This window comes from Octopus sinensis, linkage group LG23, assembly GCF_006345805.1.
Source record: "Octopus sinensis linkage group LG23, ASM634580v1, whole genome shotgun sequence".
In the NCBI taxonomy this organism is placed as follows: Eukaryota; Metazoa; Mollusca; class Cephalopoda; order Octopoda; family Octopodidae; genus Octopus; species Octopus sinensis.
In genome coordinates this window covers 19855404-19867866 of record NC_043019.1, presented here as the reverse complement: position 1 = coordinate 19867866, position 12463 = coordinate 19855404, and the positions used below count along the sequence as shown (strand labels likewise).

General features: G+C 35.0%; 1 protein-coding gene and 1 long non-coding RNA gene across 2 annotated transcripts in view; one reads left to right on the top strand and one right to left on the bottom strand.

Moving 5' to 3' along the window:
* Positions 1-380: 380 nt before the first annotated feature.
* On the top strand, positions 381-9997 carry LOC115223550 (D-aminoacyl-tRNA deacylase 2). Its single transcript, XM_029794187.2, has 2 exons — positions 381-705; positions 9586-9997. The coding sequence occupies exons 1-2, from the start codon at positions 567-569 to the stop codon at positions 9966-9968; spliced, it is 522 nt and encodes a 173-aa protein (XP_029650047.1). The 5' UTR covers positions 381-566; the 3' UTR covers positions 9969-9997.
* A 2358-nt stretch (positions 9998-12355) lies between these two features.
* LOC118767607 overlaps positions 12356-12463 on the bottom strand; it is an 11459-nt gene continuing 11351 nt past the window's right edge. Inside the window, exon 3 of the long non-coding RNA XR_005003530.1 lies at positions 12356-12463. This exon is cut by the window's right edge and continues 65 nt beyond it. This is a non-coding gene — a long non-coding RNA (uncharacterized LOC118767607).

The following is a 12463-nucleotide window of genomic DNA, read 5'->3' as shown; positions in this document are numbered from 1 at the left end:
GGTTGGAAGAGATATTTCACTGTCGGGTCCCGATACTTCAGGGTTTTGTACCATTCGGCTACAGAATTAGTGACCCTCCCATTTACTACAGTATCCAGGACGTGGGAGGGAGCAAAGGAGTTGCAGACTGTGACATCCCAAATGCGGCACCTACCTCTAACCCTGAGAGGGGCAGAGGTTCTCCGGTAATTTGCTTTTGTGTAAATAAATATTGGCATGTTTAAAGGCATCTTATAAAATGACAATGTTCTAGAAGAAAAAAAATTGTAATACAAAGAACTAATATTTAGCGGGTTTATAACTTGATGAAAATCGAAGAAGAAAGAAGATTGAAGGCGAAAAGCCATTTGCAGGTTTTGGAGAGTTAGAGTGGCCAAGGGGAACTACTCTCGATTCGCCGACCGAGTGTTTCGTTGAGGCAAACATCAACCTCTGATAAACATTAGATAAGATTCCTTTATCAGCCACACCACCACCACCATCATCATCGTCTACTTATATATATATATAGTTTTATTTAAACTGTGACAGATATTTAGTTATATTTGTTTACACGATCGAACAAAATGTCTTCTGAGACGAAATCCAAGTCAGAATCGGCGGCGAACTGTGTGAAGGCTCGGGCTCTGCTACAACAGTGTTTGTCTGCGAGGTTGCTGGTCCAACCGAAAACCGATGACAAAGATGCAGAATTTGTTGAAATAGGTAACTACCGGCCGTTTATTGTTGTATTTTGTTGTTTAGCCTCATGTCAGCGTTAATATAGCTGGGCTATGATCGAAGATATTCCATCAAACCATGACCATTCCATCTATTTCTGGGATTAACATAACTGAGGGCGGCCCTCTATTTTTTTTTTGATAGTAAGAATATTGAAAGAGATTTGACTGCTGTTTCTAGCAAGCTGAACAAACTGGCTCACGCACACACACACTTGGTTGTCGTTTTTCTCTCAAAAGAAGAACCTGTCCCATATTGTTAGATTTCTATTTTACAGACTCTGAATTCAAACTCTGAATTTTCATTCTATTACAAACTGTTTTCTTTCCTCGCCTCTTCTCTTAAAAGTGTTTGTCGTTAGTTTTGCTTCTCATTTATTATTTTTCTTGCTATTGTTTTATTTTCTTCAGTTTCTCTCAACTAAAATATTATCTGGACACCGGAGCCGAGCGACACAGGATCAGAATTAAGCTGACACCGGTTCCTAACCTATTTTATCAAGGAACCCTTACATAATTTTAATAAGACTTTAAAAGAATTTATTAATAAAAAAACCCCTCTAAAAACAATATAAAACAGGGGAAGCCTTCGACTGTTTCTCTAAACACGGGGTGTGCGTATTCTTTACCGTTGCTATATATATATATATATATATATATATATATATATATATATATACACACACACACTATTATTTATAACTTTATTTACTCCGAGTTCCACGATTAAAAACAGTTATTTTCACAACCCACTTAGAGAAATACTTTGCTAATTTAAAAACGGATTGAAGGCTCTTTAACGGTTTCGATTATTTAAAGAAACTTCCTTTCACTGTGTTGCTAAATGTATCGATGTTACAGTGAAGTAAATAGTAATAATAAACTTATTAGAAATAGACAAATCTCCCTCGAATCGTATAATGTACGCTCAGATTGACTATGTTGGGCACGGTTAGAATGCTTTTTGAGGAAAATTCAAGTTACTTTTTCTGTTGGTAAATGTCTTTGCTTCGCATGAGCTGAAGTGTCATTGACCTGTAAAGATGAGATAGCCACAGTTTCAATTATAAGTCTTGCTCAGTTAAAGTTGACTTAGAACTAAAGTTCACTATCCACATTATATGAACTAAAGACTGAAGTTTTTAAATGGCCACTCAATCTGGTAGAAATAGCCATCAGGTCTCCCTCAGATCACAACTTACTATCTTAAGCAAGGAGTGACACATTAGATATTGTCAGTATAGATAGCTGTAGAGACACTCTAAAAATAAGATGGGGTGGTCACAGTTGGATTACATTTTATCATAGATCAAGTTAAACTTGGTTTTAAATATCAGCAGCAGTAGAAAAAATTCACAAACTCTTTAAAATTTGTTTTGGTTATTGGACTGTAGCCATGCTGGGGTACTGCCTTGAAGTGTTTAGTCAACCAATTCGTCCCCAGTACCTATTTTTCAAGTCTGATCCTTATTCTATTGCTCTTTTGCTAAACTGCTTAGTTACAGTGAACATGATGCCTGATGAGTTAGGTTCATTCTAGGAGCCTATAAAACTTTAAGCTGCATGGAGCTGAGTCAAACTGTTATTAAATAATGTATGTGTGTGTGTGTATGCATGTACATATTAGATAGAAATAATTACAGAGGTATCAAATTGTTGGATCAGGTGATGAAAGTTGCGGAGAGAGTCATAGCTTAACTAATCAGAGAGAAAGAGTCAGTTTAGATGTGATGCAGTTTTGCTTTGTGCCAAGTAGAAGCATCACTGATGCTATATTTGTGGTAAGGCAACTGCAGGAGAAATGCCTAACCAAACATAAACTTCTGCGCTTGGCTTTTGTTGACTTATAGAAAGCTTTTGACAGAGTCCCTGATCCATTATCTGGTCAATTTGGAAACTAGGGATAGACAAGGACGCTATCTGTAAGGTGAGGGTGGGCAATGAGTACAGCAAAGAATTCAGAATATAAGTAGGGGTTCACAAGTAGGGGCTCAGCCCCCTCTTGTTCATCACAGTCCTCCAGGCAATAACGGAAGAATTCAAGACAGGCTGTTCCTGGAGCTCCTCTATGCTGTTGACTATCCTCTTATAGCTGAATCACCACCTGAGCTAGAGAAGAAGTTCCACGTATGGAAACAAGGTTTAGAATCAAAGGGCCTTAGAGTTAACCTAGCAAAAACCAAATTCATAGTAAGTAGGAAGGCAGACAAATCACAAATCCCTTCAGGTAGATGGCCCTGCTCAATCTGTAGAAAAGGTGTAGGTAGAAACTCCATAAGATGCACCCAGTGTTAGCTTTGGACATACTGAAGGTGCAGCAACATCAAAGGAGGATTAACAACAGAGAAACTAACTTTTATATGTGGAAGGTGCACAGGCATAATAAATGCTGAACAAGTGCAGATGACTCCATCAACTGCCAGGGGGTCAAGCAAGAGGTAGCAGATAGCTTCTGGTATCTAAGTAGTTGAGGTAATTGTTCTGAGAATGTAGCTGTGAGAATGAGAATAGGCTGGGCAAAGTTCAGAGAGCTCCTACTCCAGTTGGCAACAAAGGGCCTCTCTCAGAGTGAAAGGCAGATTGTTTGATGCCTGTGTGCGAACAGCTGTGCTGCATGGCAGTAAAATATGGGCTAAAACAGCCGAGGACATGCGTAGGCTTGAAAGAAATGAAGCCAGTATGCTTTGCTGGATGTGCAATGTCAGTGTGCATGTTCAACAGTGTAAACATCTTGAGAGAAAAGTTAGGCAAACGAGGAATCAGATGTGGTGTGCAAGAGAGACGACTGCACTGGTATGGTCATGTGATGTGTATGGACGAGGACAGTTGTGTAAAGAAGTGCTGATCTTTAACTGTAGAGGTAGACCCAGGAGGATATGGGATGAGGTGGTGAAGCATGAACTTTGAACCACACAGAGGCAATGACTAGTGAACGAGACCTTTAGCGATGTGCTCTACTTACGAGAACCTGTCAAGCCAAGTGCACCCATGCTGGTGGCACGTAAAGAAAAAAATCAACCTTTGAATGTCAGGCTTCATGAAAGCAAAGTGGCTGAGTTCTTTTCAAGCATTGGGCCTCACAGAGGCAAAGTGGTGGAGTTCCTTTCAAGTGTTGGGCCTCACAGAGGTAAAGTGGCCAAGTTCCTTTGGAATGAGCCTCACGGAGGTGAGGTGGCTTTCAAGTGTTGAGAAGAAGACCCATCAAGCTGAGCAAAATCAGAGTCATGTGGAGTGTTGGTATTAGGAAGAGCATCCAAACCATGCCAAATCAGACTGGAGTCTGGTGCAGCCTTCCAGTGTGCCAGTCCATTCAAACTGTCCAACTCATGCCAACATGGACAACGGACATTAAATGATGATATATAAATATATCTATATACATACACACACACATATATATACACATGTAAAGGAAGAACAGAGATATTGAAGTTAATTTTAATTATCTCCATTTTACTAGTATTGTCCTTATGTATTTTTATTACTAGATTAATGAATAAAATAGGTTTATAGAATTCAGTTACAGGTTATGTTAGCCTTGTGAAGGAATGAATATAAATTACAGTTTATATACAGACCTATTATTTTAAGGATATCAACTCCCCAAAAATATTAGGTATTAAACCAGTATTTCCTTGGATTACATCATTCCTTCATGAGGCTAACACAACCGCCAACTGAATTTATATATATATATATATAAATAATGTGGCTATTATTCAGTAGCCATGATAAAACTCCAAGTTTTGGATGTCGGGGCAGAAACCCACACTGGCATCAGCCACGAAGGAAATGCTATGAAAATTACCGTTAAACAAAGGGAAATTACTGTGTGATTGACCATTATTAAGACAAAAAAGCTATTAGAATGACCGCTAAGAAGTAAGGGGAGGGAGTAAAAATGTTCATAGCAATCGCATAAGCAATGAACATTTCTTCTCCCTTACCACACATATATATATATATATATATATATATATATATATAAATAGATGAGTGTATTTAACCTTGTTAACAAATAACACGGAAAAATAAATAAATAGTTACCAGGGCAGCAAAAATCTCACAAGTAAAGATGTTGTAACTCCTTGTTTATAAAGGTTGAAACTTCATGTTTACGTTGAATATTTTGAATAATATGAATAAAAAATGGAGTTAACGCAGGTTTAAACAAGTATTTTTACTTTCTACATATGTTTCAAAAATTCCACTGATACTATTCAAAAGAATAAAAGGTATAAACAATGCAATCTTCTCTTCGGGAAAGTGAAAAAATGAAACTCGTCAATACGACATTTTAGCAAAAAATGATGGATTCGTATAGCGATAGACAGAACGCTATTAATATTGTTTAAAAAAACGTTATATGATATAACGTCATAAGTAGCTAACAGAAAGAGTAGGGATATTAATAGTGAATGTTAAATATAAAGGAAATTAAAGTTTAAACTATATATAATGATAGAGACTACTTATATGCACTAAAAGTATGTTTCTGCCAATGCTTACATCTGTATGCTCGTTCTATAACCGTGTTTACTAGAGTATTTTTAGAAAAAATAATGAAAAATAGCTCAGAATTGCAGAGAAGACAGAATTTCTTGCCTTTGTCATATGGTATCGAAATTGAGAGGATCAACCATTCTAAATGAAATTGTTCATTGCGGTCTTTTAAATCCCAAATCAGTTTGCTGAGACCGGTACTATTCCGTTTATTTCTATCCCTAAATGTTGAGTAATGTGCTTCCAATGTAAAATCGTACTTTATTACGAGTACTGATTATACACTGGTATATAGAATTTTTAATCTTAGAGTTACTTGACATAAACTTAATTCTATTGGAATATACTTCAGATACAATAACCTTGTTATTAATATTTCTAGAGGGTTGGATGGTATTAGCTAAATTAATGTTAGTATTAGTAAATGTATTAATATTTAACAGTTTGTTATTATGAGAAGAGATAATTTGCAAGAGATTTTTTGTGTTTGAAAAACCTATCCTAACCTTATGTGAATTGATTATAGAGTAATATCTAGAATTATTTGGAAAATTCCTAGCAATAGCTTGACGAAACAGCAGTGGGAGATTAGATTTAATTTGTCTCCCGTAAGGAATTATTAACCAAATATTTTTACTAGTATTCATAGCGTAATTACTTTTGAAGGTGTTATATTTACTTTTAGTGCATATAAGTAGTCTGTATCGTTATATATAGTTTAAACTTTAATTTCCTTTATATTTAACATTCACTATTAATATCCCTACTCTTTCTGTTAGCTACTTATGACGTTTTTTTTTTTCACTTTCCCGAAGAGAAGATTGCATTGTTTATACCTTTTATTCTTTTGAATAGTATCAGTGGAATTTTTGAAACATATGTAGAAAGTAAAAATACTTGTTTAAACCTGCTTAAAAATACTTGTTTAAACTCCATTTTTTATTCATATTATTCAAAATATTCAACGTAAACACGAAGTTTCAACCTTTATAAACAAGGAGTTACAACATCTTTACTTGTGAGATTTTTGCTGCCCTGGTAACTATTTATTTATTTTTCCGTGTTATTTGTTAACAAGGTTAAATACACTCATCTATTTATAATACTTTAATCAGGTTTATTAATAACCTGCTAACTGAATAGTTACAGCATATGGAGTTATTGAATATTAACGCATCTCTTAAGGACATTCCTATTCCATCTAAGAATGTTTTCCTTAAACAACTTGTCAATAAGATTAATTCATTCATCAACCGAATAAGATGGCTTACCTTTTTCTTTGACAAAAATGACACTCAACAACACACTAATGATAAAACATCTGAGTTCAACAAGTTATTTAAATCTAAAAATAGTCCGCCGCCTAACCCAAGGTTGAAGAAATTTGAAGATGATCTCTGGTCCATTGTGAGAAATGTAAAATTTCAACGATCACCACTAAGAAATAAACATCTGAGGTATCTTCGCAACATCACCAAAGAAATCAATTCTATGGATACTATGTTGGTTCAATCTGATAAGACTGGAAATCTGTACAAACTTTATAAAGACTATTATTTGGAATTACTTAAAAAAGAAATTCAGAAAAAGTATAAAATTGCTGATAAAAGAATACTTAAGAAAGCCAACATTGAGGCTATGAAAATCATGGAGAAATATAACCTACAAATGAAGACAGAACCACTTGTTCCTAAGCAACCTCGGTTCATTTTGAAGGATCACAAACCAAATTTTTTTACTAACCCATCATTAAGGCTTATCTGCCCTTCTAGCTCTGACATCGGTATCCTTAGTAAAAATATACTAGATAAATATATTCCTAATTTAATCAAAACATTAAAACTTAGTTTATGGACTAATTCATTTGAAGTAGTTGACTGGTTTAGGTCTATTAACAGTAAGGTGAGTACAAAGTTTATCCAGTTTGATATTTCCATTTTTATTCGTCTATTAATCCAATAGTACTTAATAAGGCACTTTGGCTTGCTCATAACAAAGCTGGTCTCACCCGAGAAGAAATTAATGTTGTGTTGGCAGCCAGAAGATCTATTATTAAATTTGATGATAAGTTGTGGGTCCGTAAAGACACACCAGATAGTTTCGATATACCAATGGAAAGTTCTGATTCAGCACAGATAGCTGATTTGGTCTGTATATATATTCTTTTTGAAATGGCTGAAGAGTTCCCTAACATTTATGGAGGTCTATATCGTGATGATTGTTTACTTTACCTCCAAAATGTTTCCAACCAAAAGGTACAAAAAGTTAAGAATAGTTTAGTTAATTTTTTCAGTAGAATGGGCTTAAAAATCGTTTTTGATGACGATCTGACGAAGGCCAACTTTTTAGATATTACGCTTAATTTACACAGTGACTCTTACTTCCCATATCATAAACCGTTGACCAATCTTAAGTACATTAGCAAATTTAGTAATCATCCTGGAGCAATTACTAAGAATTTAGTTAAGAATATTTCATTTAGATTATCTAAATTATCTGCTAATGTTGATATTTTCAATAATAACGCTGAATTCTATAACTCTGCCTTAATCAAAGCAGGTTATACAGAAAAAATTTTCTACATTGATTCTGCTCAGTCTAATTGTAAATTCAATAATGTAGATAAGATTTCTAGTCGTAAAAGAATTATTGATAACAAACATAACTTACGCACCGATACAAAGCGAATGAAGGCAGATAACCCTTATTTATTCCCCTATTACCGATCTAAAAGTAAATATAACACCTTCAAAAGTAATTACGCTATGAATACTAGTAAAAATATTTGGTTAATAATTCCTTACGGGAGACAAATTAAATCTAATCTCCCACTGCTGTTTCGTCAAGCTATTGCTAGGAATTTTCCAAACAATTCTAGATATTACTCTATAATTAATTCACATAAGGTTAGGATAGGTTTTTCAAACACAAAAAATCTCTTGCAAATTATATCTTCTCATAATAACAAACTGTTAAATATTAATACATTTACTAATACTAACATTAATTTAGCTAATACCATCCAACCCTCTAGAAATATTAATAACAAGGTTATTGTATCTGAAGTCAATTCCAATAGAATTAAATTTATGTCAAGTAACTCTAAGATTAAAAATTCTATATACCAGTGTATAATCAGTACTCGTAATAAAGTACGATTTTACATTGGAAGCACATCGTTAGAGTTATCTAAAAGAATTTCTATCCATTACTCAACATTTAGGGATAGAAATAAACGGAATAGTACCGGTCTCAGCAAACTGATTTGGGATTTAAAAGACCACAATGAACAATTTCATTTAGAATGGTTGATCCTCTCAATTTCGATACCATATGACAAAGGCAAGAAATTCTGTCTTCTCTGCAATTCTGAGCTATTTTTCATTATTTTTTCTAAAAATACTCTAGTAAACACGGTTATAGAACGAGCATACAGATGTAAGCATTGGCAGAAACATACTTTTAGTGCATATAAGTAATTTCTATCATTATATATAGTTTAAACTTTAATTTCCTTTATATTTAACATTCACTATTAATATCCTTACTCTTTCTGTTAGCTGCTTATGACGTTATATCATATAACGTTTTTTTAAACAATATTAATAGCGTTCTGTCTATCGCTATACGAATCCATCATTTTTTGCTAAAATGTCGTATTGACGAGTTTCACTTTTTTCACTTTCCCGAAGAGAAGATTGCATTGTTTATACCTTTTATTCTTTTGAATAGTATCAGTGGAATTTTTGAAACATATGTAGAAAGTAAAAATACTTGTTTAAACCTGCGTTAACTCCATTTTTTATTCATATATATATATATATATATATATATATTTATCAGAAATACTAGATTTCTAAATCTCTCATAGAGACATGTACAGTGGTGGGGCGATAGAATGGTTGTATACTGTCAATCTAACACGAACGTGACAGTAGTGGGGTACACCACCGCTGTTTAGCCCTAGGAAGCATCGACGCCTCCTGATGGCTTTGACACATTATAAGGACACAGGAAAAATGTGTCAAAGCCATCAGGAGGTATTGATGCTTCCTAGGACTAAACAGCGGTGGTGTACCCCTCTACTGTCACGTTTGTGTTAGATTGACAGTATACAACCATCCTATATATATATACACACACATATATTCCTTTGTCATTTGATATTTGACATAATGCTTTGTACTCACCTAATACTTTACTGTAAACCATCTGTATATTGGGTTCTAACAAGTAGTTATTAGTATTGCTATATGTAAGCAAAATCATTATAGAAATGTATGTATATATACATACATATATATAAATGTGTGTATAGCTATTCAAATTATGTGTGTTAATACATTTGTCTTTCTCTATTCAGGTCGTGGTCTTATAGCCTATGTGTGCTTCATGAAAGGATCCAATGAAGAATTGGTTGACCGCATGGTGAAATCAATTCTAAATGTGAGACTGAGTGAAAATGAGGCTGGGAAGCTTGTGTCAATTATGGACCTTCCAGGAGATGTGTTGATCATTCCACAAGCAACTCTGGGAGGAAGCATGAAAGGCAAATGTATGCAATACCACAAGAATATTGCCAAAGATGAAGGACAGTTGCTTTACACTCGTTTTGTCAATATATGCCGGAACACAGTACAGAAGCAGAACCAAGAATGCACAGTTCAGAATGGTACTTATGGTAATCGGCAAGTTTTAAGCACTGTAACAAATGGACCATTCTCTCATTTTCTTGAATTTTCTTGATTAAAATTAATATTATTTAAAACGTGTAACATTATTGTTAATTTCTTTCTCTCACCCACTCCTTTTCTTCTACGTTACACGTTACTCCAACTGGGCCAGTGAGTGGGATGTGTCCTATATGTTGTTTCAATGTGGTAGAAGTAGCAACCAAAATCTCTCTTATATCATCCACAGCCTAACATCTTTAACCCTGTCATTCCATAACAGGAATAGCTTAAGCATCATCTCTGCTAAATTCACGATGAAACAGTTGTGAACAACAGACATAGAATCATACAACCGATTCTGTCCATTAGTTTGCTTGCAATCTTTTTTCTTGTTCTGTGTGTGCACCTATTTATCTTTTTTGCTCAGGGTCCCAGGTGGAGGGTAAAACTAGACACACGGATCCTAGTCTGAGAAGGTTAAAAATGGAAAGACACATTAACTAATGAAGTATTCCTTGATGGTCATGGCTGGAACACTTTTGGTTATAGGTCTGCTCAACTCAGGCTACACATCAACAACAATATCTTCAGGCAACTCCAACTATGTCACTTGGCACCCTTACATGGTTGTTCAACCTATTAGAAATTGCAGCAAAATTTCCTTCAAATCTCGCCTTACCAATATGGAGAATATCTTGGATCCTTTACACATAGCTAAAAACAAAACACACACACACAAACTAGATGTTCATGGCTGGAATGTCTTTGATCATAGGTTTACTTGACCTGGAATGGCCTGGCTTAGACTACAACAACCACTAATAATTGTTTTTCCTTCTCAAAAAATAACCAAGTCTCTCTAAAATCCCACCCTATTGTCTTAAATGAAGACGGGATATGTTAAATAATTCAGCTCTACATAAACCCTCTAAAAGACAGCTGGTCATGAGAGGAAGGCCTTCAATTGTAAGGTCTGATCACCCAAAGTTTAACCTGGAGCTAATAATTGTTTCTACTCTAGGCACAAGGCTTTGAAAATTTTGGTGGGAAGGAGGCTAGTCGATTATATTGATCCCCAACGTGTAACTGGTACTTATTTCATTGATCCCGAAAGGATGAAAGGCAAAGTCGACCTTGGTGTAATTAACCTGGAGCTAATAATACTTGGATTCTGTTTCTTCCTCTAATATGAGTGATGGTAGAGGGGGTGGGGGTCTAGAGACAAGGGAAGCTACTCTGTATTGTTGGCTCACTGCACTGTTTGAGTTTCAAATTCATAAAACACAATGAGGCCTTTTTCCTTCAAAATCCATTTTAAAATTAAGGGTTGCATATAATATATAGTCTATGGCTCAAATGGGTTTTCTTACATAGTTTTATTATGAAAAAAAACCATTTAATGAAACTTTATTTTTAGATTATTTTTCTCATTACATATATTTCACATAAAATAGTATTGGATAACAGTAAATTCTTCTGTATCAGATGCACATCAATACAACACACATTGTTATAATATTTTTGAAACGCTTTTTAGGTTTAAAAAATAGTTGTTATACATTATAGTATAATATACATGGACTTTTACTGTATTTACAATAAGACTTGAAGACTGGTGAAACTAATCATTTTGAGGGACAAAACTGAAAGATTTGAAAGCAAGTTGTTTGGATGCTGATGATCTGGCAGAGCTGACTGGAGGACATTCAACCAACTTTGGTGACTACTTTTTGATGCTCTGTGGAAACACAACAAGTGTACAGCAAGTAATAGTGAGGGAGAAATATTAGAATATATTAATTGAACACAATCGACAGAAACACCATCTCCTCATATCCATGAGAAATATACTCACACAAACTTTTTGTCACTGGAAAAAGGATATATATTTGCAAAGGGAGGCCTACTTTTCATTGACAACTGTGATTGTCACACACTGATGACGGGTCAATGCCCAGAAACTCGGGTCCGTGTGTATTATAGGTTGAAGACGGGAAAGATGGCTTTCCTTTGCAAATACCGATAGGCCACAGAAAGTGTGTCAATTGCCAGCTGGAGGAAGTGTCCTCCTGGGGCTACAAGCTACAGTAGCATCCACCCTTAGTGGTTAGCCACATTTAAGTGGCAATTATACTTCATGATGTCGTGCAGCTACTGTTTATACTTCGCTCAGAGATTTATTATATATATATATAAATATATATATAGTACATTATTTATATTATACTATCTTATATATATATGATATACACACACACACACACATATTGTATCACTGACTCCTTCAGCTGCACTTCTAGTAATGTCATCTACTGCATCTTCTGCTCTCTCTCTCTCTCTCTCTCTCTCTCTCTGTCCTTCTCTATACATCGGGTTAAACAGGACACCACTTGGCTGACTGGTTCATGGAACACCTCCAAGACTTCAGACTCGGCACTGAAAATTCCGGTCCAGTGCCATTTCTACTCTACCGGTCATTCTTTACAACACCTGTCTGTGTTTGGATTGTCCTTGCACAGGGGCCATCCGGACTCCCATCTTCGCAGTGAACAGTGATTAATCTTCTCT